Source organism: Nycticebus coucang, chromosome 5, assembly GCF_027406575.1.
Source record: "Nycticebus coucang isolate mNycCou1 chromosome 5, mNycCou1.pri, whole genome shotgun sequence".
NCBI lineage: Eukaryota > Metazoa > Chordata > Mammalia > Primates > Lorisidae > Nycticebus > Nycticebus coucang.
Genome location: NC_069784.1, coordinates 53,356,617 through 53,383,495, shown reverse-complemented (window position 1 = coordinate 53,383,495; position 26,879 = coordinate 53,356,617). Strand labels below are relative to the sequence as shown.

Genomic DNA, 26,879 nt, shown 5'->3' with positions numbered 1-26,879 from the left:
GAGACTTTACCTCTTTCATGTTTACATGGATGGAGCTGGAACATATTCTTCTTAGTAAAGTATCTCAAGAATGGAAGAAAAAGTATCCGGTGTACTCAGCCCTACAATGAAACTAATTTATGGCTTTGACTGAAAGCTATAACCCAGTTATAACCTAAGAATAAGGGGAAGGGGTAGAGGGAGGGAGAAGGGGAGGATGGGCAGAGGGAGGGTGATTGGTGGGATTACACCTGCGGTGTCTTACAAGGGTACATGTGAAACTTAGTAAATGTAGAATATAAATGTCTTAACACAATAATTAAGAAAATGCGAGGAAGGCTATGTTAACCAGTGTGATGAAAATGTGTAAACAGTCTATAAAACCAGTGTATGGTGCCCCATGATTGCATTAATGTACACAGCTATGATTTAATAGTAAAAAAAAATTAAAAAAAATAATAGCCAGGTGTTATGGCAGCTACTTGGGAGGCTGAGGCAAGATAATCAATTAAGCCCAGGAATTGGAGGTTGCTGTGAGCTGTGATGCCACAGAACTCTACCCAGGGCGACAGCTTGAGGCTCTGTCTTAAAAATAATAATAATAATAATAATAATTTATCTTCCGTGGAATAAAAGTGCATTTTAAATTGTTACAAAAAAAAGAAAAGAAAAGGTGCTGAGAAAACATTGCTTTTTAATGTTTTCTATGCAAAGGCAATATCAAGCAAGGAGCAGTATACTGTCTTGTTTTTTTTTTTTTTCTTCCTTAAGGAATTGATTGACTGGTAGCATCATCCAAAGGGCTCACAGACATTAAAACTGGCTGGGGACAGTGGCGGCCACCAGGAAGAAACAGGAGCCTTGGGCTGGGCAAGGTGGCTCACACCTGTAATCCGAGTACTTGGGAGTCTGAGGGAGGTGGATTGCCTGAGCTCACAGGTTCAAGACCAGCCTGAGCCAGAGTGAGACCCCATCTCTAAAAATAGCTGGCATTGTGGTGGGCACTTGTAGTCTCAGCTACTCGGGAGGCTGAGGCAAGAGAATTGCTTGAGCCCAAAAGTTTGAAGTTGCTGTGAGCTGTGACACACCACACTCTACTAAGGTGACAAAGTGAAACTCTGTCTCAAAAAAAAAGAAACAGGAGCCTGTGTTGAGTGTGGCAGGCCACCGGAAGGCGGGGCTTCCCCAGGTTCTGGAGCCATCTCCACATTCTGATTCTGTGATTGCAAAGTGAGACGTGGCACTCTGAGCCTTTCCGTAGCACTACTGTTGATGTCCCAGTGACTTGGGATTGGAGCTGTGGCATCTCAAAATTTCATTCAGCCTTTATGACTCTCAAAACTTTGTGGGTGATAAAATTGTCTTCTGACTTCTGAAGGGACTCCCTGGGAACTTCATCTCAACTATAAGAATCAAAAATACTCATCCCTTAGCCCAGTTTAAATTCCATTGGTTTCCGTTCATTTATTCATCATTTGCCTTTTTTTCTTCTACAACACCCCACTTTCCTTCCTAATAACCCCTACCCCTACTTGCTATGTCTTCCCTTTACCCAGTGGGCTGCTTCAAGGGAGCATGTTCTAGGCTTTGTTCTTTATTTCCTTATAGGCTCTGCTCTTGGGGTTCTAAGTTCCTGTGGGGTCTCTGCTAGTAGTCTAACTTCTTCAAACCATAATTTTGTTTCAATACCTTTTCGTAAGCTTTGGAGAAAAGGCTGGCCATTACAGACACTTAGACACATTTCTTCTCCGTCTTTCAAAGGAATCTGTAAGAGAGCTCTTCATGAGAAAATTCTCCAACTGAAGGCTGGGATGCATCAGCCCTTAGAGAAGAAGGGACCTGCTGAGAAGGGAGTGAATGAGCAGGAACAGAAGACTCGGCCTGGGAAAGCAGGACTCTCCTCTGTGTTCTGCAGTGGGTAAGAGACTGCTCAGAACCTTCCACTGTCAGAATTAAGTCACTCCTGTCACAGCAGCTTTCCGAATCTGCATCCAGGCTCTGCACCTTAATTGCAGGGCTTTCTCTTAAGCCATGCCTGGAAATTCTTTAGAGAAAAGTCTATAAAATCTTTATTACTGATTATATTATTCAGAACAATTTGGTTTTATTCTAACTAACAATGCATGTATTCACTAAATGGATGGTCTTCCTGTCTACTGGAGCTGGACATCTTCCATTCTTGTGAGCAATGCCTCTTTCCTGGATAACAGGAACATGTAGGAACTTCCTGTTACCTCAGATATTTGTCCGGTAAGTGCTAAACCATTCTATTATTGCCCGAGGAGGTAGATTTATACAAAAGCCCCTCCATGTCCATTCCATTATTTATGGAAATTTATGTCCTTGGTTTTTGGAGTGGCAGTTTTGATAAGCTCAATTTTTAAAATAAGCTTATAAAATTGCTAAATAGCAGGCTAATGGCTAGATTTGTCAGTCTGTCCTTAATAGCTGCTTTTTTCTGTAGTTTGTTGGGGACACTCAAATCATATGGAGTTAATTCATTAATGCATTTGCCTGTGAGCACCAGGTACTGAAATACTAACTTATCACTAATTTGCCTAGTAATTGGGACACAGCTCTGAAGGTGATTCGAATTCTGCTTCATGCGCCATTTAGTCATTGCCCAAGTTATACCACTAGCATTTCAGCGACCCAGAGAATAATAACAGAGCTAAAATTACTCTAGAGTAAGTGAGTCCCACTTCCTCATTTCAGAACTGAGAACACGTAGGCCCAAAGAGACAGTTACTTAATCAAAGTTGCACAAAAGCCTTTGGCAGAAATAAAATTAGAATCCTGGACTTACAATTCACAAAGCCTACACTACACCTGCTTTGTCAAATACATTTTAAAAAATTATACTCTTTGATTGTTCTTTATATGATAGTGTTTATCTTTAGAGCAGCTCTAAGTTCATGGCAAAATTGAGCGGAAAGTACAGAGATTTCCATAGACCCACCCCTGCCCCTGCCCAAGTGCAGGAACCAGAGTGGTACATCTATTACAACTAATGAGCCCACACTGACACATCATTGGCACCCAAAGTCCACAGTTTATATTAGGCCTCATTCTCAGAGGCATACATTCGGTGGGTTTGACAAAGGTATAATGACATATATCCGCTGTTACAGTATCATGTAGAATATTCACTGCCCTAAAGATCTTCTCTGTTCTCTCTGCCTAGTCATCCCTCCCTTCCTTTTACCTCCTGGCAGCCACTGATCTGCATAGCCTTGATTTTTCCAGAATGTCATATATAGTCAGAAGCCTTGACTTTTCCAGAACATCATATATAGTCAGAATCACACAGTATGTTGCTTTTTCACATTGACTTCTTTCACTTAGTAATATGCATTTAAAGTTCTTCAAATACTTTCACGGCTACAAAGCTGATTTCTTTTTGTAGAGAAAAAGTCTCTACAAAAGAGACTTTTTTTTTTTGTAGAGAAAGAGTCTCACTTTATGGCCCTCGGTAGAGTGCCGTGGCCTCACACAGCTCACAGCAACCTCCAACTCCTGGGCTTAAGCGATTCTCTTGCCTCAGCCTCCCAAGTAGCTGGGACTACAGGCGCCCGCCACAACACCGGGCTATTTTTCTGTTGCAGTTTGGCCGGGGCTGGGTTTGAACCCGCCACCCTCGGCATATGGGGCCAGCGCCTTACCGACTGAGCCACAGGCGCCGCCCCAAAGCTGATTTCTTTTAGAGCCAAATGATATCCATTATCTAGCTGTACCAAAATTCATCCATTCATCTACTGAAAGACATCTTGGTTGCTTCCAAGATTTTGCAATTATGATTAAAATTGCTATAAACATCCTGTGTAGGTTTTTGTGTGAACATAAATTTTCAATTCATTTGGGTATATACCAAAGAGTGTGATAGCTAGATCATGTAGTAAATTAATGTTTAGCTTTGTAAGAAACTGCCAAGCTATTTTCTGAAGTGGCTGTACCATTTTCATTCCCACCAGCAATGAATGAGAGTACTGCTACTCCACATTCTCACCAGCAATTGTGTTATCAGTGGTTGGGATATTGCCATTTCAATAGGAGTGTGGTGGTGTCTCATTGTTGTTTTAATTTGCAATTCCCTAATGACATATAATGTTGAATTTTTTTTTTCATATTCTTATTTGCCATCTGTCCATCTTCTTTGATGAAATATCTGTTCAGGATTTTTGTTCATTTTTTAAATGAGTTGTTCATTTTCTTACCGTTGAGCTTAAGAGTTCTTTGAATACTAAGAACTTACTCTAAAATTACTCTAGAGTAAGTGATAATAATGGTTTTATCAGATTTGTCTTTGTCTCTAGAGTAAGTGATAATAATGGTTTATCAGACTTGTCTTTTGCAAATATTTTCTCTCGGTGTATGGCTTTTCTTCTCATTCTCTTGACAGTGTCATTTGCAGAGCAGGAGTTTTTAATCTTAATGAAGTCCAGATTATCAATTATTTCGTTCATGAATTGCACCTTTGGTTTTGTATCTAAAACATCATCACCAAATTCAAGATTATCTAGATTTTCTGCATGTTACTTTTTAGGTTTTTTTTTTTTTTTGTAGAGACAGAGTCTCACTGTACCACCATTGGGTAGAGTGCCGTGGCGTCACACGGCTCACAGCAACCTCTAACTCTTGGGCTTACGCGATTCTCTTGCCTCAGCCTCCCGAGCAGCTGGGACTACAGGCGCCTGCCACAACGCCCGGCTATTTTTTGGTTGCAGTTTGGCCGGGGCTGGGTTTGAACCCGCCACCCTCGGCATATGGGGCCAGTGCCCTACTCACTGAGCCACAGGCGCTGCCCACTTTTTAGGTTTTTTTTTTTTTATAGTTTTGTGTTTTATATTTAAGTCTGTGATCATTTTGAGTTAATTTTTGTGAAGAATGTAAGGTCTTTGCCTAAATTTATTTTTTTGCATGTGGATGTTCAACTGTTCCAGCACCATTTGTTGAAAAGACCACCTTTTCCCATTGCATTGCCTTTGCTCTTTTGCCAAAGATCAATCCCTTATATTTTGCAGAGTAGTCTGAGCTTTCTATTCTGTTCCACTAATTTATTTGTCTATTCTTCCACAAATACCACACTGTCTTGCTTGCTATAACTTTATAGTAAGCCTTAAAGTCAGTCCTCTGTTCTCTTTCAACATTGCATTGGCTATTCTGAGTATTTGCCTCTCTCTTTAAACTTTAGAGTTTGTTTGTTGGTATCTTCAAAATAACTTGCTAAGATTTTGATTGATATTTCATTGAATCTTTAGGTCAAATTAGGAAGAACTACCATTTTGACAGTATTGAGTCTTCCTATCCTTGAACATGGAATCTCTCTCCATGTATTTAGTTCTTTGATATTTTTCAAAAGAGTTTTATAGTTTTCCTCATATTGATCTTACTCATTTTTGTTAGATTTATTCCTAAGTATGCTATTTTGGGGAGTACTAATATAACTGATATGATGTTTTAAATTTCAAATTCTACTTGTTCATTCCTAGTTTGTATAAAAATGATGGACTTTTGTACATGAACTGTGCATTCTGCAATATTTTTGCTAATTCTTTCAGATTTTCTATATAGACAACTGTGTTATCTGTGAACATGATACTTCTAATTCTTCATTCCTAATCTGTATACCTTTAATTTCCTTTTCTTGTCTTATTTTATTAATTAGGACTTCCAGTATCATGTTGAAAGGGAATGGTGAGAGGGAACACCCTTACCTTGTTCCTGATCTTAGTGAGAAAGTTTCTAGTTCCTAGTATGATGTTAGCTGTAGGGTTTTTGTACATGTTCTTTATCAAGTTGAGGACATTCCTCCTCTATTCCTAGTTTACTGAGAGTTTTTTTGTTTGTTTTTATGTCTCCATAGGGTCTCACTTTGTTGCCCCAATTGGAGTGAAGTGGCATTGTTACAGGAAAACTGTGAATTAAAACAGACGGACACTTACACCAACAATGTAGAGGAAGGAACCTTTAATTGCCAAAAACTCAAGTGCCTCAAGGCATGAAATGCTGAGTTCCAAGGAACAGTTTTTTTCCAAACTCTTATACCATTTTTTCTTCAGTTCTTATGGCTATCCAGAAACCAGGGTACTGTTATTAGTTACGTAGTCTTTTTTTGTTTTTCAAGGTTATTTTAGCTCAGGGTAAAGTTTGTTCTTATGGTTGGAGGAGGAGTTCTTCTGCAGCTGTCCACTGCTTTCTCAGGACCATTAAGAAATATAAGATCTACCAAAAAAAAAAAAAGAAATATAAGATTTATTTCTCCTTCCTCAGCATAATTATAGCTTACTATAGCCTGAACTCCTGCGCTTATGTAATCTATCTCCCTCAGTCTCCTGTGTAAACTGGGACTATAGGCACACACCACTATACCTAGCTAATTAAAAAAAATTTTTTTTATAGAGATGTCTCTCTATGTTGACCAGACTAGTCTTGAACTCTTGGCCTTGATTGATCCTCCCACCTTGGCCTCCCAAAGTGCTAGGATTACAGGTATGAGCTACTCCACCCAACCTCCTGAAAATTTTTATCATAAATGGGTGTTTGGGCTCATACAGTGGCTCATGCCTATAATCCTAGCACTCTGGGAGGCTGAGGCAGGTGGATCAGCTGGGCTTAAAAGTTTGAGATCAACCTGAGCAACAGTGAGACCCCATATCTTAAAAAAAAAAAAGAAAGAAAGAGAAAAAAATTAGCTAGGTATTGTACCAGGCACCTGTAGTCCCTGCTACTTGGGAGTCTGAGGCAAGAGGAGCTTTTTCATCTAAGAGTTTGATGTTGCTGTGAGCTAAGACACTATGACATTCCACCGAGGGCAACAAAGTGAGACTCTATCTCAAACTAAATAAATAAATAAATACATACATAAATAAATAGGTGTTGGATTTTGTTGAATGCTTTTTCTTCTATTTATAGGATTGTGTGATTTTCTTCTTTAGCGGGGGGGGCAGGGCAAATGACAATCTTAGAAAGAGTCTTTCACACAGAGATCATTTTTCTTTTTCTTTCTTGGGTTTTTTTTTTTTAATTTTTATTTTTCTTCATTCCTTCATTCAATTTGCCATATTCTGATCCCTGAACATGTGTGAGTTCAGTGTGGGGCCTCCTTTGGTAAGATTCTCAATTACCTTCTGCTAAAAAGCCCATAACTTTCCAGTCACCCCTTTTTACCCTTATTTCTTCTTTGTTTCCACTTTAGGAAATATCATTCCTTGATTCAGGATCAGGCTCGAGAATTGACCCATCTACGACAGAAGATGAGGATTGGGAGAGCAGTGTCTTCCCTTCTCATCCAGCATGTCAAAAACACAGTAAAGACCTTTGAGGAACTACTCCGCAGCCATAGCATTGACCACTACATGGAACTGCACTTCCGTGAGCAGCTGGCCAAAGGAAGCCAGCTGGCAGAGAGCCTTGCCAGCAAATTCAGTACTGGTAAATTGGCCACAGAACTTAGGAAGCTTTTCGGTTCTTCCCAAAGTCCTAGCTCACACAAGCCCACCACTATCTGTGAAAGGAGTTCTGCTTTGTAATATCCACATTGGGACATTAGCAGGGTCAGAGCAGGCTGGTGAGGAGCTCCAAGGAGAAACACCTGGTGTTGAAGATGCCATGATGATTATCGGCACCTTCCACCCTGGCCATTTAGGGCAGGAGGCATCTGTAGGGATGATGGCATTTATTTGAAAATAATAGCAGAAAGAGAAAAGGAACAGGGGCAGCTGGTTGTTGTGAAGGCCTTGAACAAGAAATCTTAAGACCCTAGCTCTTGCTTATATGTGTTCATTACTTGCTCTGGATGGCTTTTCATTTGTTTCCTCACCTAAAAAGTTAGATCAAATAATACTACCCCTGAAGGTTACATGATTATTCTAAGGATCAAGTAAGTGATATTAATCAGTACACTTCAAAGAAATGACAATCATGATGAATTGGCATGGTTTAGGCACTGTTTGTACCAACTTGTGGGAACATTAGTTATTTCAGGAATCTTTTACGTAGAATTTTCCCTACAGAAGTCTGTGGGCACATAGTAACAGAAGGCTTCAGGCCATTGTGCTGTCTCCAGATGGCAGATGCAGAGGCAGGACAAGGGTGTCTATCATCTCCTCAGAGAAAAGAGTGAGTTCTGCAAGAAAGCTGTTCCATGACACATAACCATGAATCTGTTGTACCAGCCTTGTGCCATGTCTTAGAGGCTCTGGCTGGAGTGATCTAGAGGCCAGCTGGATAAAAGTGCCACAATCAGTGGAGAAAAGACATATTTAGCTTTTTGCTGTGACTCAGGGCAGAGCAAGAGGAGATGATGCTCTTTCTAGTGGGCTCAGAGAATTCTACCAGGCAAGCTCTCTAAAGACTCAACCCCAAATCTGGGAAAATTCAGAGAATCCTGGACTCAAGTATCAAGTAGTCATGTCTCTGATCCCAGATAGAACCAAGAGTTGGTTTGTAATGTAGGAAATGAGACTTGCTTAAATTTTGACTGTTCTTATTTGCATTTGGTTTGCAGATGACTTTATAAGTAAGAAGAATCAAGCAGGACAGGTGCCTCTGACCACCCTCAGGTGATTCCAGTTTTCCAGGGTCTAAGACAAATGTCATCTGGTAAAGGACCCAGAATGAAGGGCCAGAAGATCAAAGGAACAGCAGCTCACATACCCAGTTAAAAAAAAAATAGCTTATTGTTTTATTTCATTTAGTCACCAAATTATTATGTATCTTTAGTGACAAGGTAATCTTCTTTCCTATTTTTAAAAAATGTATTATTATTTTGCTTCCCATTCTCACATTAATTCACCAGTTTAGTAATATAAAGCCACTCTAACCTAACTATCCAGGTCTTAGGTATTTTCCAAACCCTTAGGGACCACTTCTGATTTCTCCTGGCTGTTTAAAGACCAGGATAAGATTATATCTGTTTTCTTCAAGGGTGACCCAAGGAGCTCTGGTAGATGCTAAATAGCTACAATTTTTTCTTGCCAACTAAGATTTTTACGTTATTTCTATACTTAGGGAAGGAGATATAGAAACTGCACATCTGGAAGGCTACATTGCCTTTGCTTCGGGAACCAGTTTTAAATGGGCTACTGCAAACACTATTGAAGAGGTTATGTTCACAGAGTGAATTGAACTCTTACGGGCCTCTGGGTGTCTTGTGAAGGAAGTCTGAGCGTTATTTAAAGCGCCTGATGCATCTTCTCTTTCCCTTAGGATGTTTCTGGCCAATGCGCTAGACAGCTGCTGTGCTCCCTGCTCCTCCCCCACTGCCTTCCACTCTCTCCCTCAAACAGGAATGAATTGTTTGGCTTCTTCTCTGAATGTCTGAATGAGTGACTTCTTGACCTCTCCTTGGCTTGGCTTGTGAGCTTCCAGGTCACTAGAGCTGTGGCATTCAGGTGACATTTATTTTTCCTTCTGTCTTTCTTATCCCACCATTATCTTGAGGGAGATGCATAAGAAGGGCAAAGTGACAGAGGTCCCAGAGACCAAGCAAGGCGCCTGGTCCCAGACGTGGCCCCAGGTCCTCTCCAGCAGCCACACGCGGACTGCCACCCACCACTCCCACAGCAGCACTTCTGCATGGACTGCTGAGCAGGAAATGCCTCCTGCAGTGGCTGCAATCAGTGAGTACCCACATGCTTCAGTTTTAGAGAGCCATGGGGAAGCCTCTTTGAGGCAGGCCCTGTAGATCCCCTGTGATGTCCTTGGTTAGGCACAGCTCTGGGACTCAATGCCAAGCAAAGACCCCATGGGTGTCAGGTGGCTTTTCTCCATTCCTAGTTTCCCATGTCATCAGTCACTAGACACTGGTACAAACATGATGTTGGACTTGGGTGGGGGGGAAGGGACACATGAGTTGGAAAGGAGAAGGGGGGAAAATACATTTTCATCACTGCAACACAGTCATGCCCAGGCCAGGGACATGAAGGTGGCTAACATTTTGTCCCAGGTCTTGGAATCCTTGGAGTAAGGGTTCCAAGGTTCCCATTTTCTGTTCACCTCTAAATATTCTTTACCATTTATGGATTTACAGATCCCATCTATCTCCTAATAATTCTGTAATATCCTCTAAACTATCAATAACTGGGACATGTCATGAGGTTCAAGCTGACCTTTTCACCAACCCCACATGTGTGGCCACCACTTCAAATTCCCCTAAGAAGGCCCTTAGTAGCCTTCGTAGAGATGATCAAGCCTTTATTTTTTTCTCTTTAATTTCCCTCCTGAGAAAATTATTTGAAATTTCAGGCAACTCTGAGTCAAATCTAATGTGAGCAACACCAAGAAATCATCTTTAGTTCCTTCCTGGCTATGTCTGATTATTTTTTTCTAAATTAACAATTTTAGGCCGTGAATGGGTCATAATGGGTTTTGACCTGTACTATTCCTACTCGCTGAGGAGCAAAACAGCAAAATGTTTCCCCTATGATTAGAGCAGACAGGGAAAAGCAGGAAATTGACATTTCCTGAACACCTATTATGCTCACATTATTGAGTGCTATACTTATGTTGCCTCATTTAATTGGCACAGTAATCCCCTCAAGCAAGGTGGTCATCATGCCCTGGTTTTATAGCTGAGGACTCAGAGGCTCACCAAAAGCAAGGAACTTGCTGAAGACAACCCAGCTTGGACTAACATTCACTTCAAATCTACTGGACTCCAAGCTCAGGCTCTATCCACTGCACTCTGTAGCCTGAGCCATCAGGGACTACATGGAGAGGGTGCTCACCCCTTCTCAGCACCTCTTTCCTAGACTTTACAAGCCATTGTTTTTCCCATTTCATTCTTTCTGTCCCATGTGCCCAACACAAAGGTCTGGCCTCTGCAAGCAGGACAAGACCAAGGCCCAAAGGACGTGGCCATGTTCTCATAGTGTCATTGAGCTGTAAGATGCCATGTAAGATCACCCATGCAAGAATACTCCAGTTATTGTACGTATGGACAGGAGCCAGACAGTATGAACTGTATTTAAAAATTATTTTTGCAGGGTGGCGCCTATGGCTCAAAGGAGTAGGGTGCTAGCCCCATATACCGGAGGTGGTGAGTTCAAACCTGGCCCTGGCCAAAAACTGTAAAAAAAAAAAAATTATTTTTGCAATGTTGTGAGCCATTCTAGGTTGGATCCAAATCACTACTTGCCTTACACAGACTCCCTCACAGTAGAGGTACAGAGTCAGTTGAGGCAGGAAGAGAGGTAACCACCAGGAATGGCAACAGTGCTGTCCAGATTCTCTGTACATTGTCTCTACCTCCTCTAGCCTCAGTATAGCTAATTCTTCTCCTGTGAAGAATTAGCTGGAATGTTGCTGGTGAAAACTGAGACTGTTGGGTGAGTAGTTACCCATTCACAGACCAGCAAAATGCTTCAGCCCTTACTCTCTTGACTCCTAAAATTAGCAGTGAGTCGTGCTATTAGAGGAGACATTAGTTAAGTACATCCCTGGGGTAATTCTGGAATTGGGAGGAGGGTCATAGAAGGTGGTAGGAGAGGGGTCCTGATACTTATGCTGTATGTGCACTGTGACCCTCAGATCCAACCACTACTTCTTGATGTCATGGTCTAGGATATGACAGTAACTTTGGGGTAAAACTTGCAGTCTTTGGGAAATGAGTCTTAATCTAATTGATATTCTGTAATAGATTTAGGATTACTGGTGTACCGTAGTCTTCATTCCCTGGATGACTTTATTAGTTTTCTAAGGCTTCCAGAACAAAGTACCTCAAACTAGGTATCTTAAAACAACAGAAATTTATTCTGGAGGCTAGAAGTCTGAAATCAAGGTTGGCTAAGGGCTATGCTCTCTCTGCCAGCTCTGGGGAAGAATCCTTCCTTGCCTCTTCCTAGCTTCTGTGATTTCTAGGAGTATTCCTCGGCTTACAGACACATCACTCCAATCTCTGCCTCTGTCACATGGTCTTCTATCCTCTATGTCTCTTTGTCTCTGTCTCTTCTCATAAAGACATCAGTTTATGTTGGATTTAGGGCCCACCCCAACCCAGTATCATCTCTTCTCAACTAATTACATCTGCAAAGACCCCCCATTTACAAATGAGGTCACATTCTGAAGTTTCAGGTGGATGTGGATTTTTGGAGGGTGCTATTCAGCCCACTATAACTACCTTCAAAACATTCCCTTTTTGACTTCCCTGTTTATTTCTCATTCACATTCCTTTCTTGACAGATGTCAGCCCTGCTATTCCTGCTGATTCAACTGTATTGCCCAGCAATTATTCAGGAGCCAGGTCTGCCCAGACCTTCTATCCTCTGCATGGTACCAACCAGCTGAGCAGAACACCAGAACATGGCAGCAGTGGCCTGAGGGAAGAGATGAGACCTCAAAAAATGAATGCATCTGGGGACCTATCCTCCTTCTCCTCTTTGTATCGGCCCAACTCCAGATCCTCTGGTAAAACACAAACGAGCAGTTGGTGAAACAGAGCCCATTAACAAGAATGACGCATTCCTTTCCTGGCCAGAGGATTTGTTATTCCTCTGTTAGAACCTGGCTCACAGGAGTGAGTGAGAAGATGAGGGGCAATGTCCCATAGGTCTGCCAGGGAATGAGATTCTGGCTCAGTGCTGGCTCTTGACAAGTGTTTTTTCCTAACCCTCTATCTGGAAACTCAGTCTGGGCAGGAGAAGAAGGGCAGCCAGGGACACTCAGAGGTGTTCTTGAAGGAGAATGAGTGACCTCACATTCACATGCACCTTTTTCTCCCTGCCACAATCTTCTTAGGCCTAGATTTAGACTGTTCTAGAATACCACCTCAGACTTCCATGGGGAAGGGCTTCCTTAGGTCAAGAGCTACTGTGGGATGGAAAACTATTTCTATAGTTTCACACACACACACACACACACACAATATCTCTCTCTCTCTCTCTCTCTCTCTCTCTCTCACACACACACACTATGCATACAACAACAAGTTAACCTGCCCTCTTAAACTGTGCTTTGGGGTTTGGAGCCAGGCATCCTGTGGCCAGGGCTGCAGCAATGTGAAGGAGCAGCTTGAAGCAGCTTCTGGATCTCAGTTAGTATAACAATAAGACATTTGAAATTGTCAGAGAAAAACTTGACCCTCCGACCAAAAACCAAAAAAAAAAAAAAAAAACTTGACCCTAACAAATTGTCCCAGCAGATGAAGCCTATTCTTGGCCTTTCTCTCCCCTGTGTGGATCTTTTTCCTTCCTTGCAGATTGTTCCCTTCTCTCCTGTTCAACCTTCTGGTCCTGACACTGCCCCAGGCTCTTCCATGTTCCTCTTCACCAAAATTGGTCAAAGAAAAACACTCAGTATCACTCATTATTCACACCTGGTTTAATCTCATATGCCTTTATCTTGCTCTTTCCCTTTATGAGTAGGTGAATAGAATGGTTGTTCAGTCAGGGATCATCAGGTAGAAGAGGGATGAGGTGGGCAGAGAGGCCTTCTGGGTTGTTATCAGTTAGACCCGGGAGGTAGACAACCTTTCCTGTTGCTAGGCCAGTCCTACCCAGACACAGTTTCCCGCGCCAGAGGTTCTAGCCCAGTGTCCATCTCCCTTACATGTCCTCAGTCTCTGTCTGGGAGGAAGCCCTGCAAAGTTTCTTTCAAGAGGCCCACTTGTAACTGAAGGCACAGAAGCTCTTAAATAAAGTTGCCTGGTGCTGCCTGGATGCCCAGGAGAGAGAAGAGGGTTGGTAGAAGGATAAAGATTGGCAGGGATCTTGCAGAAAGCCCCCAGGCAGGCCCCCGACCTGTGCAGGCACAATCAGGCTTTCCTATCTCCTACCTCTCCCATGTCTTGCTGATGTGTAAACAGGGGCTGACCTGCTGGAAAAGAATCTTGTTGAGATCCAGAAGCTGCGCCAGCGCCTGGAGGAGTCCGTCTGCATCAATGACCGCCTGCGGGAGAGGCTGGAGCATGTGCTCAGCAATGCTGACCAAGGAAAAAGTAGGAAAGGCTGAAATTTCTGTTTCTGTCCACATCTAGGCAGGCTCAAAAAGGCATATAGGCTCTTGGGACAGAGGTGTATAGTTTTAAAGCACATTAGTGTGCATTATTTTCATTTCCTAATAATCAGCTCAGATAAGGAAGCAGAGAAGGTGCTATTGTCCCTACTTTATAAAAGAAGACCAAGTAGCTGGCCCCAGGCAGGGCTAGGTCCTGTGTTCAGAGCTGTCTGATGTGATGCCCGTCTTGTGACTCGTTACTGCCTGCTGCTGTTCTTGGGCTGATGGCCTCACTGGCAAGTGGTAGCACCAAGATTTCTCTGGTGCCCTCTTAAACAGAGGGAGGGCCATATCCCACCTTATACCACCACGGCCTTTCCCACTTCCAACTGCATATGAACGAGGAGGGGAAGGAATACCAGTTTATATTTGGCACAATCATGGAAAGATCTCCCTGAGTCTCTCTAGAACTTCATTGCAGCTCTCTCTCTCCCTTTAGGTACTGCCCACTCAGCCCCAGATGTCTCTTTCACAGCCCCTCGTTCACATACTCAGAGTCATCCTTCTGGCTCTGGCCAGGACATCCTGTGACATGACACCTGGTGTGTCTAGAAGAATGTACTCCAGAACTTTCCCAGTCCTAACAACATTTTTGGGTGCAAACTTGTAGTCATCAGAATTATTCTTAAATGAATAGATCAAATTAATAAATTGCTATTTAAAAATATTGTTCATATATATATATATTTTGGGTACTTTATAAAGAGTAAAATTCGTGTAGGAAAGAATAAGACCCAGAATGGCCTGGAATTCACCAAAAATGTTCAAGGGGAAGTGAGTTTTCTCTATTTAAGAAGATTAGAATGAAAGGCCATGCTGGAGGAAGGTAAGAAATATTGATAGTGGACAAGAGGTATGAGGTAGGCAGGCAGGCCTTCTGGATTGTTATTTGAGATTTTGCTGTGTTGCCTATGTTAGAGGACAGTGCCATCATCATAGCTTGGTCTCCCTAGTAACTAGAGAATTCTTTGACTCCTGTTACAGGCTTGCAAAGAACAGAAAACCTATTATCACCTAGTAGAATGAAATCTGAATGGTTTAAAATGAGAACAATTTACCAGACCCAGGTGAGCTCCATTCAGGAGAATGACAGACGCTGTCTCTCAGTGGGAATGACCAGTGAGAAGTCATGTAGACTGGCCAGCACAATAGCTCAGTCCTGTATCCCAGCACTTTGGAAGGCCAATGTGGGAGAAGTACTTGTGACCAGGATTTCCAGACTAGCCTGAGCAACATAGCAAAAGCCTTGTCTCTACGAAAAATAGAAAAAATTAGCCAGGTGGGGGTGTGGGCTTATGGTTCCAGTTACCAGGGAGTTGGAGGCAGGAGGATCTCTTGACCCCAGGAATTGGAGGTTGCAATGAGGTATAATGATGCCAATACCCTCTAGCCTAGGCAACAGAGCAAGACCTATGTCTCAAAAACAAAATAAAACAAAACAAAAAACAGTTTCCTTAAGCCTAGTAGACAGCAATTGTCAAAATCTCAAAATTATTAAAATGTATTTTAACATATGAGTAATTATATTTTTATCTTTAGAAAACTAAGAATAGTTTGATATTAATTAGACAGTGTGTCACCATGTAGAAAAGATAGGCACTGATAGCCAAAACGGTTCACCAAGAGCAAATTTTAAGTGACATAAGTTAGGAGGTCAAAGGAAGTGCCCAGAGGGTTGAGCCAACGGTAAAAATCAGACCCATGTTCTCTACATTGGCCAGTGTATAACTCAGCTTAAAGAAGACTTCTGGATGCTAGCTTTTTAAAAAGGCATGTATCTTAGCTAGGGTTTTCAGAGGATGATACAGGAATATTTTATAAGGAAAAGCTACCTGAGGAAAATATACCGTAAATATACTGTAATAATCCAGGTCCATCAAATATTTGAATGGCTTCCATATGAAATTGAAATTAGACTTTGTCTATGAAGTTAGAGGACAGAATGAACACCAGTGAGTGCAAGTGACATGAAGGCCCGAGGAGGACTTGATGAAGAGAGCAATTTCTCTCAACTGAAACTGTCCCAATAAAAGAAGCAGCATGCCTCATCATGGAGCAGGTGTTCAAGGGCACAGGGGATGTTTCCTCAGGAGAAATGTCTTAGAGGGAATCCCTGAAAGGAAATCTTGCTGAATGAGGTACCTTAGGAACAATCCAACTGTAGGTTTTTCTATGATTTTTTAATCAATATTTATATTTTGGTCTTTTATTTTTTTTAATTTAATTTAATTAATTTATTTTTTTTTATTAAATCATAACTGTATACATTGATATGATCATGGGGCATCATACACTCGCTTCATAGACCATTTGACACATTTTTATCACAGTGGTTAACATAGCCTTTCCGGCGTTATCTCAGTTACTGTGCCAAAACCTTTACATTCTACATCTACCAAGTTTCGCAAATACCCCTGTAAGATGCACCACAGGTGTGATCCCACCGATCCCCCTCCCTCTACTCATCCCCCCCTTTCCCACTTCCCCCTATTGTTAAGTTGTAACTGGGTTATAGCTTTCATGTGAGAGCCCCAAATTAGTTTCATAGTAGGGCTGAGTACATTGGGTACTTTTTCTTCCATTCTTGAGATACTTTACTAAGAAGAATATGTTCCAGCTCCATCCATGTAAACATGAAAGAGGTAAAGTCTCCATCTTTCTTTAAGGCTGCATAGTATTCCATGGTATACATATACCACAATTTATTAATCCATTCGTGGATCGATGGGCACTTGGGCTTTTTCCATGACTTAGCTATTATGAATTGGGCTGCAATAAACATTCTGGTACAAATATCTTTGTTATGTTGTGATTTTTGGTCTTCTGGGTATATGCCCAGCAGAGGAATTACAGGATTGAATGGCAGATCTATTTTTAGATCTCTGAGTGTTCTCCATATATCTTTCCAAAAGGAATGTATTAATTGGCATTCCCACCAGCAGTGCAGAAGTGTTCCCTTTTCTCCGCATCCACGCCAACATTTCTGGTCTTGAGATTTTGTGATATAGGCTAGTCTCATTGGAGTTAGATGATATCTCAAAGTAGTTTTGATTTGCATTTCTCTGATGATTAAAGATGATGAGCATTTTTTCATATGTCTGAAGGCCGTGCACCTGTCTTCTTCAGAGAAGTTTCTCTTCAAATCCCTTGCCCAGCCTGCGATGGGATCCCTTGTTTTTTACTTGCTGATGCGTTTGAGTTCTCTGTGGATTCTGGTTATTAAACCTTTGTCAGAGATGTACCCTGCAAATATCTTCTCCCATTCTGAGGGCTGTCTGCTTGCTTTGCTTACTGTGTTCTTAGCTGTGCAGAAACTTTTTAGTTTGATCAAGTCCCAGTAGTGTATTTTTGAAGCTGCTTCAATTGCCCGGGGGGTTCTCCTCATGAAATACTCACCCAGACCAATTTCTTCAAGGGTTTTCCCTGCATTCTCCTCTAGTATTTTTATAGTTTCATGTTTTAAGTTTAAATCTTTAATCCAATGAGAGTCTATCTTAGTTAATGGTGAAAGGTGTGGGTCCAATTTCAGTCTTCTGCAGGTTGCCAGCCAGTTCACCCAGCACCATTTGTTAAATAAGGAATCTTTTCCCCACTGGATGTTTTTAATTGGCTTGTCAAAAATCAAATAGCGGTAAGTAGCTGGATTCATCTCTTGGTTCTCTATTCTGTTCCAGATATCTACTTCTCTGTTTTTGTGCCAATACCATGCTGTTTTGATCACTATCGATTTGTAGTAAAGTCTGAGGTCTGGTAGTGTGATTCCTCCTGTTTTGTTTTTATTTCTGAGTAATGTCTTGGCAATTCGAGGTTTTTTCTGATTCCATATAAAACGAAGTAATGTTTTTTCAAGATCTTTAAAATATGACAGTGGAGCTTTAATAGGGAGTGCGTTGAAATTATATATTGCTTTGGGTAGTATGGACATTTTGATAATGTTGATTCTTCCCAGCCATGAGCATGGTATGTTTTTCCATTTGTTAACATTTTCAGCTATTTCTTTTCTTAGAGTTTCATAGTTCTCTTTATAGAGATCTTTCACGTCTTTTGTTAGGTAAATTCCCAAATATTTCATCTTCTTTGGCACTACTGTGAATGGGATAGAGTCCTTAACTGTTTTTTCAACTTGACTGTTGTTGGTGTATATAAAGGCTACCGATTTATGGATGTTGATTTTGTAACCTGAGACGCTGCTGTATTCCTTGATCACTTCTAGGAGTTTTGTAGTAGAGTCCCTAGTGTTTTCCAGATACACAATCATATCATCTGTGAAGAGCGAAAGTTTGATCTCTTCTGACCCTATATGGATACCCTTGATCGCCTTTTCTTCCCTAATTGCGGTGGCTAAAACTTCCATTACAATGTTGAAAAGCAATGGAGACAATGGGCAGCCTTGTCTGGTTCCTGATCTGAGTGGAAATGATTCCAATTTAACTCCATTCAATATGATATTGGCTGTGGGTTTGCCGTAGATGGCCTCTATCAGTTTAAGAAAAGTCCCTTCTAGACCAATTTTCTTGAGTGTTCTGATCATGAAGCGATGCTGGATATTATCAAAAGCTTTTTCTGCATCAATTGAGAGAATCATATGGTCTTTGTTTTTTAATTTGTTTATGTGCTGAATTACATTTATAGATTTACGTATATTGAACCAGCCTTGACACCCTGGGATAAAACCAACTTGGTCATGATGTACAATTTGTTTGATGTGTTGCTGGATTCTGTTTGTTAGGATCTTGTTGAATATTTTTGCATCTATATTCATTAGTGATATTGGTCTATAATTTTCTTTTCTTGTTGGGTCTTTTCCTGGTTTGGGGATCAGGGTGATGTTTGCTTCATAGAACGTGTTGGGTAGTCTTCCTTCTTTTTCTACATTTTGGAACAGGTTGAGTAATATAGGTACTAATTCCTCTTTAAAGGTTTGGTAGAATTCTGACGTGAAACCATCTGGTCCCGGGCATTTCTTTTTAGGGAGGTTTTGTATAGTTGATGCTATTTCTGAACTTGATATGGGTCTGTTCAACATTTCCACTTGATTCTGGTTAAGTCTTGGAAGGTGGCGCGCTTCCAAGTATTGGTCAATTTCCTTCAGATTTTCATATTTCTGAGAATAAAGTTTCTTGTAATATTCATTAAGGACTTTTTGGATTTCTGATGAGTCTGTTGTTATTTCGTCTTTGTTGTTTCTGATCGATGAGATTAGAGATTTTACTCTTTTTTTCCTGATTAGGTTGGCCAGAAGTTTATCTATTTTATTGACCTTTTCAAAAAACCAGCTTTTTGATTTATTGATCTGTTGTATTATTCTTTTGTTTTCAATTTCATTTAATTCTGCTCTAATTTTGTTTATTTCTTTTCTTCTACTGGGTTTGGGGTTGGACTGTTCTTCCTTTTCCAGTTGCTTGAGATGTCCCATTAAGTTGTTAACTTCCTCTCTTTCCGTTCTCTTGAGGAAGGCTTGCAGTGCTATAAATTTCCCTCTTAGAACTGCCTTTGCAGTGTCCCAGAGGTTCTGATAGTTTGTGTCTTCATTGTCATTTTGTTCCAAAAAATTGGCGATTTCTTTCTTAATCTCATCTCTGACCAAGCTATCATTCAGCATAAGGTTATTTAACTTCCATGTTTTTGTATGAGTATGCAAATTCCTGTTGTTACTCAATTCAAGTTTTATTCCATGATGGTCCGAGAAGATGCATGGAATAATTTCTATTCCTTTAAATTTACTGAGGTTAGACTTGTGACCTAAAATGTGGTCAATTTTGGAGTAAGTTCCGTGGGCTGGTGAGAAGTATGTGTATTCAGTTTTGTTGGGATGAAATGTTCTGTAGATGTCTGCTAAATGTAAATATTGGATGGTTAGGTTTAAATCTAAGATTTCTTTGCTCAGCTTCTTGCTGGAGGATCGATCCAACACTGCCAAAGGAGTGTTGAAATCTCCAACGATTATGGAGCTGGAGGAAATCAAGTTACTCATGTCTGTTAGAGTTTCTCTTATAAATTGAGGTGCATTCTGGTTGGGTGCATAGATATTAATAATTGAGATCTCATCATGTTGAGTATTACCCTTAACATATATGAAGTGACCATTCTTGTCCTTCCTTACTTTTGATGGTTTAAAGCCTACTGTATCTGCAAATAAAATTGCAACACCTGCTTTTTTCTGATTACCATTTGCCTGAAATATGGATAACCATCCTTTCACCCTGAGTCTGTATTTGTCTTTTAAGTTGAGATGTGACTCTTGTATGCAAGAAATATCTGGCTTGAGTTTTTGTATCCAGTCAGCTAACCTATGTCTCTTTAGAGGACAGTTTAAGCTATTCACATTGATGGAGAGTATTGATAAGTCTGGTGGAATTTTGGGTATCGAGTTTTTCAAAGGTCCAGTGGACATTTTTAATCCTTTCACCAGTGTGGAAGTTGGAGTTTGATCCGAAGTTTCTGAGTGAGTTTACTTTTGTGGTATAGGATTGGGTTGGTCATTGTGGAGGATAGGTCTGAGAATATCCTGAAGAGCTGGTTTACTTATGGCAAATTTTTTCAACATATGTCATTGAAGTATTTAATTTCTCCATCATAGATGAAACTCAGTTTAGCTGGATACAAGATCCTGGGTTGAAAGTTATTTTGCTTTAGGAGATTAAAAGTTGATGACCACCCTCTTCTGGCTTGAAAAGTTTCAGCAGAGAGATCTGCAGTTATTCTAATATTCTTACCTTTGTACATAATAGTTTTCTTTCGCCGGACTGCTTTGAGAATCTTCTCTTTCATGTTAACTTTAGTGAAGCTAATTATGATATGTCTGGGGGATGACTTATTGGGGTTGAATCGTGCTGGGGTTCTGAAACTGTCTGCTATCTGAATTTCAGATTCTCTAGGCATGTCTGGAAAATTTTCTTTCATAATTTCATGCAGAAGGGCCTCTGTGCCCTCGGAGGCCACTTCATCGTTCTCAGAAATCCCTATAATTCTTATATTGCTTTTTTTTCGAATTATCTGAGAGCTCTCTGAGTGAGTGATCCGTTTTTGCTCTCCATTTCTCTTCCCCTTTGAGAGATTGGGAGCATTTGAAGACTTTATCTTCAATGTCAGAAATCCTTTCTTCTGCTTGCTCCATTCTGTTACTGAGGGATTCTACTGTATTTTTCATATCTTTGAGGGCTGTAAATTCTTGCTTCAGTGTGTCTAAGTCTTTGGTGGTTTTGTCTTTAAATTCGCTAAATTCTTGAGACAACTTTTGAATTTCTCCTCGAATTCCTAATTCCATTTTATTAATCTTGTCTGCAATCCAAATTCTGAATTCAATTTCTGACATCTCAGCCAGTTGTTTATGAATGGGATCTTCAATCACATTTGCCATATCTTTTCTTGGGGGGGGTTGATCTATTCTGGGTATTCATGTAACCAGAGTTTTTCCGCTGATTCCGCCCCATGGTTATTTTACTCCCTTTGGTTTTTCCCCTGGGGCTTTATCGAGGGCCCGTACAGTGTTGTGGCCTGAGAAACTGGGGCCCTGTCTGGTGTGGTGGAGCAAAGTGGTTCTGTCTTGTTTTCAGCTGGTTTCTGTTCGATCCTATTGCAACTTCTACTCTGGCTTGAAGTCTTAGCTGTGTGGAAAAATCAGCAATTAAGTCACCCCGCCTGCCCACCTCTGGCCCCAGTTGGAAAAGGAGAATCAAACCTTCCTACAACCGCACACCCAGGGCACCGCCTGAAAAGTCCTCAGTCTATTAGCCCAGTTCAAAAGGTCCAAATCAACTGTCTCAATCGGCACCTGTCTCGGGTGGGAGAGTTCAAGAGGTCTCTGGGAACTGGATCACAGGGGCCTGGTGACTCCTGTGACACGGCTCACCCCAGTGCAGCGTGGAGTCAGGAGGAGCCACCCAGCAAACAGAGCAGTCTGGGAAGGTTGATGTCTCCTTCCCCACTTTGCCCCTCCGTCGGACCCAGTCACTGGTATCTCTGCAGATGGCTAACCCAGTTGCCTGTAGTGAACAGACACTCCAGGGGTTTGCACCTGCCTGAATCACAAGGAAGTCTGCCAGGCCCCCTCAGACTGCCGCTGTCTAGCAGGAGGAGATGGGGCCTGACATCTTTGAGTGCTTGATGCAGGTGATGGGAAGGAGGTGTTCACTCAGGCTTAGCCCTGTCCCTGATGGATGCTGCTAACAGAACAGAACAGAACAGAACAGACAACTTTGTGGGGTTCTGTCTCTGTTCCTGCCGAAATCGCCTACAGAAGACGGGCTGTTCTGAGTTCAAACGTCTTTGCTGCTGGAGGTTTCACCTCTCTGGGTCGGCCCCGCCCTGGAAGCTTCCCAGGTTTGTGAGCAGTGTCAGGAAATCCCCCGCTTACCGGTGGCCTCCTCTGGTTGCCCAGGGAGACAGGGGATGTGGCCTCAGAATATCCAGAAGTGAGCGTTCTGCCGTTAAAGAAAAAACGGCTATTGATCTACCTCCAGGGAACTGCTGCTCTGGTGTGGGCACTCAGCCGACCCTTTTCTCCTCTGTCTCGCACCCCAGAGTCAGCACTGAGCGGCCGCAGTTTATGCTGGGTCCACACCCCTCAAGAGATCCCCCAAGAATCCGAACTCTTCAGGGATAGGCCCCCAGACCCCGATTGGGAGTGGGGGGAAGCTAGAGTTTCATTCAGTTTTACACCCGCCCGGGGAGGGCTGCTGCACCGCACCACAGGGAAGTGCCGCAGAGGCGTGACTCCCCCTCAGCCCGGTGCCCTCTCCTCACTCGCGTGCCTCAGAGTCAATGCTGACCAGTCGCAACTTGGGGACTGTCCACTCCCCTTGAGAAATCACTCAAGGATCCGAACTCCTGGGGGACAGGCCTCCAGACCTCAGTGGGCGGGAGGGGAGTGTTGGGGATTCAGGGTTGCCGGCAAAGGATTTTTAAAGTTTTATTCAGTTTTATGCCCGGCAGGAGAACGCCACGGCACCCCAGTAGGGGAGGTAGGTCCAGTTTTTAGAAGGTCTCTCCCGTGGAGTGTAGTGGGAGGGCCTTTAATTTCCGCCTGCTTATTTAATTGTGGGGCTCTTGAGCCGGTCTCATGGGGGAGGGGGACTCCCGTCCGCTTGGTGGTGGATTTTGTACCTTTTGTTTGCGTCCTTGTGATCACAGCTTGCCTCAGCGGTGTTGATGTGCGTTCTTCAACCTTCTCTCTTGGTGAGGCTCAAGTCCACCAGGATATTTACTAAATTCCTGTCCCTTAACTCTCCTTCTGGACGGGAGCCTCTGTTGAAAGCTGGGTTCAGTCCTATTTTGGTCTTTTAAATAAATAGTTTTGTTGCATAGTTTTTGTGTTGCTTGTCTTCATTAGATGTTACCTTTTTCAGTAGGTTATCACAAAGCTGCCCACACTACCTCAACAGCTCCTGCATTCCTCACCAGCCTCCCACAAATACACCTCCCTGCATCTCCTGACACCTAGACCCTACGCTCAGCTCCCAGGAATTCAGACACCACACTTATTTCACTGAACTCAAAGAAGTATAGGCCCTCCCAGGGGCCATTATGTGGCTATGGAGGGCTGGCTCCACCTCAGATACCCGCAGTGGTTCTTTCCTCTGCCTTTGCCTTGGATCTCATTGTGTGTGGGTGGTGAGCTCACCTTGAGGCTGACAGCTCTGCAGTACTGAGAACTTGCCCCTCCCTTTATCCCCCTTCACAGCCCCCAGTCAGCAGAGCACTCAGAGGAGACAGAATGCCTGGGGAGTCTCTGCTGTCCTCTCAACCTCAGCTTCAGGATTTCAAGAGTAAAGGAAGGTGGAGTGACAGAAGCTTTCATAGAACTGTGAAGGAGAAGCAACAGAAAAATTTGTATTTCCCGAGGCATGTCTAGACTTCAACTAATGTTACCCTCATTTTATGAGCCAGAAGTGACCAGGGCAAGACAGTAGTGCCCACATTTATAGACTCCCAATAGATTTGATTATGGGATATAGTGCCAGTCCTCGCTAGAGGGGTTATGTAGTAGAAATGTGTTCTATATCATGTTCCTAAAAGAATAACAAATTCTGACATCTAAAAACATCTGGCCCCTCAGATTTAAATAAAACTGTCATCCAGAAGTACTTCTAAAACCGAGTGATATCATGACTAATTTAGAATATCTGGGCCTAATTTTTACCCTGGGCTCAACCCTCTGGGCACTTTCTTTGACCTTCTAATTTAATGTCTCTTGCTTTTGGTGAGCAGATGTACTTGTCCCCACAATCCACACTAGGTTCTGGGTTTGCCACCACTTACTGCTTTTTGGGTTTTGCCTTGGACAAATAATTTAGGCTCTCCGGTATTTAAGCTAGGCTCAAATTCTTTATCTCTAAGACCAAGATAATAAAAAAAAATTACCTCATGATTGTTAGGAGCATTAACTGAGTGCCAAGCAATATAGGGTGCCAAGCAATACAAGAATGTGAATAATGCCTTCCTTTCCACATGGTTGAGGAGACCGGTGGACCGGGGCAGCAGGTGCTGAATAATGCTGGGAGGACTTCTTTCTTAGTGATGCCAATTTGGAATCAGACCCAACCAGGAACAAGTGGAGATGCTGCAAAAGCAAATTCAGGAGAGAGAGACCAAAATCGAGTAAGACCAAAGAGGCAGCAGAAGAGGAAGAAATCATTCCCCCAAAGCTAAATAAGTTACAAAGAAAGCAGCTTCCTTCTGAAGCTGACATGAATTCTCCTAAAGCCAAAAAGGCAAAAAGAAAGAGGAGCCATCTCAAGATAACATTGTTTCACCTAAAAGCAAGTGTGAAAAAGAAAAAGGAACCCTTGGAGAAGAAAGTTGTTTCTCCTAAAGTCAAAAACGTTAAGAAGTGAGACGTTTTCTGAAGAAGCAGGTGCTCCAAAGCCCCAGAGCATGAAGAAGAGGAAGTGAATGGAGAAACAGGAGAGAAGAGCCCTGAACTGAAGAATGGATTCTCTCATCCTGAACCTGACCTAACTCCACTGAAACTGCCGGTGAAGAAAGTACAGTGAGATAGAGCAAGAAATACCTGTGGAACATAAAAAGGGCACTTTCTCTCATTTTCCCATATCTGACTATTAAGCTTCTCAAAGGCTGAAGGGTGACCTTCCTATTTCCCATACAAAGACTTTCCCTCATGTCTACCTTGGGAAGGGCTTAATTGCTCAGGCACGGACAGGAACTGGGAAAACATTTGCCATCCCTTTGATTTCGAAACTTCAGGGAGAACTGCAAGGAAGAGAGGTTGTCCCCCTCAGGTACAAGTTCTTGTACCTACAAGAGAGTTAGCAAACAAGTAAGCAAAGACTTTAGTGACATCACAAAAAAGCTGGCAGTGACTTGTTTTTATGGTGGAACTCCCTGTGGAGGTCAAATTGAACGCCTGTGGAACGGGATTGATATCCTGGTTGGAACACCAGGACGGATCAAAGGTCACCTACAGAATGACAAACTGGATCTCACCAAACTTACGCATGTTGTCCTGGATGAAGTCGACCTGATGTTGGATACGGGTTTTGAAGATGAAGTGGAAGAGATTTTAAGTGTTGCATACAAGAAAGATTCTGAAGACAACCCCAAACACTGCTTTTTTCTGCAACTTACCCTCGTTGGGTATTTAATGTTGCTTAGAAATGCATGAAACTTACAAGTGGACCTCATTAGCAGAAAGACAGAAAACTGCAATAACTGTGGAGCATCTGGCCATCAAGAGCCACTGGACTCAGAGGGCAGCAGTGACTGGGGCTGTGATCTGAGTGTACAGTGGTCATCAAGGGTGCAGTATCATCTTCTGTGAAACCAAGAAAGAAGCCCAGGAGCTGTCACAGAAGTGGCTACTAGGCAGGATGAGCAGTCATTACATGGAGATCCCACAGAAGCAAAAGGAAATCACCCTGAAAGGTTTTAGAGCTTTTGGAGTTTTGGTGGCAAGCAATGTTGCTGCACATGGTTAGACATCCCTGAGGTTGATTTGGTTGTACAGAATTCGTTGCCTTGGCTGGACAGGTAGAGCTGGAAGGGCAGGGGTTTGCAGCAGCTTTTACCAGCACAGGGAAGAATATAATTTGGTACAAGTGGAACAAAAAGTGGGAATTACGTTTAAATGAATAGGTGTTCCTTCTGCAACAGAAATAATAAAAGCGTCCAGCAAAGATGGCATCAGCTTTTGGGTTCTGTGCCTCCCACTGCTGTTTCTCACTTCAAGGAGTCAGCAGAGGAGCTGATAGAGGAGAAGGGAGCTGTGGAAGCCCTTGTGGCAGCACTGGCCATATTTCAGGCACTGCGTCAGTAGACCAGAGCTCTTTGATGAACTCAGAAGTGTGTTTTGTGACTGTGATCTTGCAGTGCTTGGCTGAAATGCCAAATATTAGTTATGCTTGGAAAGAACTTAAAAGAGCAACTGGGAGGGGATGTTGATTCCAAGGGGAAGGGAATGGTCTTTCTCAAAGGAAAGCTGGGTGTGTGCTTTGATGTACCTACTGCACCAGTGACAGGAGACATGGCATGATTCACAACGCTGGAAGCTCGCTGTGGCCACAGAGCAACCAGAGCTGGAAGGCTATCGAGCCTCCAGGGGTACACTGGTAGGAAACAGAAGCTTCAGGGGACAGCATTCAGGAGGTAGCAACAAAAGCAACAGATCCCAAAACAAAGGCCAGAAATGGAATTTCAATAAAGCATTCAGTAAATAAGTAGAAGTAGAGGATTTTTATAGCAGAAAAGAGAATAATGTTTGGCAGTATAGAAGTCAACATTCTTTTTCATACAAAGTTAAAAGCATATTGTGCCTCCTTGGGACCACTTGCCAGTTAGTCCCCTCTTCTTTCAGACAGACAAGCTTCATCTAAATTATTTTATCTGATCATTATCGTTTGTAACTTTATTGCTATTTCATCAGGTTTTCCTTTTGAAAAGGTGTTGGAAAG

General features: G+C 42.3%; 1 protein-coding gene and 1 pseudogene across 4 annotated transcripts in view; both read left to right on the top strand.

Annotated features, from left to right (window-relative positions):
* Window positions 1-16,095, top strand: part of LOC128586161 (myomegalin-like) — a 39,748-nt gene extending 23,653 nt beyond the window's left edge. The window contains exons 2-8 of one of the 4 annotated variants that reach the window (XM_053591750.1): window positions 1,741-1,897; window positions 7,175-7,410; window positions 8,486-8,540; window positions 9,421-9,599; window positions 12,160-12,384; window positions 13,781-13,912; window positions 14,956-16,095. In XM_053591750.1, the coding sequence (XP_053447725.1) occupies window positions 1,791-1,897; window positions 7,175-7,410; window positions 8,486-8,540; window positions 9,421-9,599; window positions 12,160-12,384; window positions 13,781-13,912; window positions 14,956-15,200 (1,179 nt within the window). In that variant the 5' untranslated portion in view covers window positions 1,741-1,790 and the 3' untranslated portion in view covers window positions 15,201-16,095. Of the gene's footprint in view, window positions 1-1,740; window positions 1,898-7,174; window positions 7,411-8,485; window positions 8,541-9,420; window positions 9,600-12,159; window positions 12,385-13,780; window positions 13,913-14,392; window positions 14,639-14,955 lie in introns of those variants that run through there. The other 3 variants (XM_053591752.1, XM_053591751.1, XM_053591753.1) reach the window with 3 other exon arrangements.
* Window positions 16,096-24,644: 8,549 nt separating this feature from the next.
* LOC128586539 (nucleolar RNA helicase 2-like) lies at window positions 24,645-26,645 on the top strand (annotated as a pseudogene).
* Window positions 26,646-26,879: the final 234 nt, after the last annotated feature.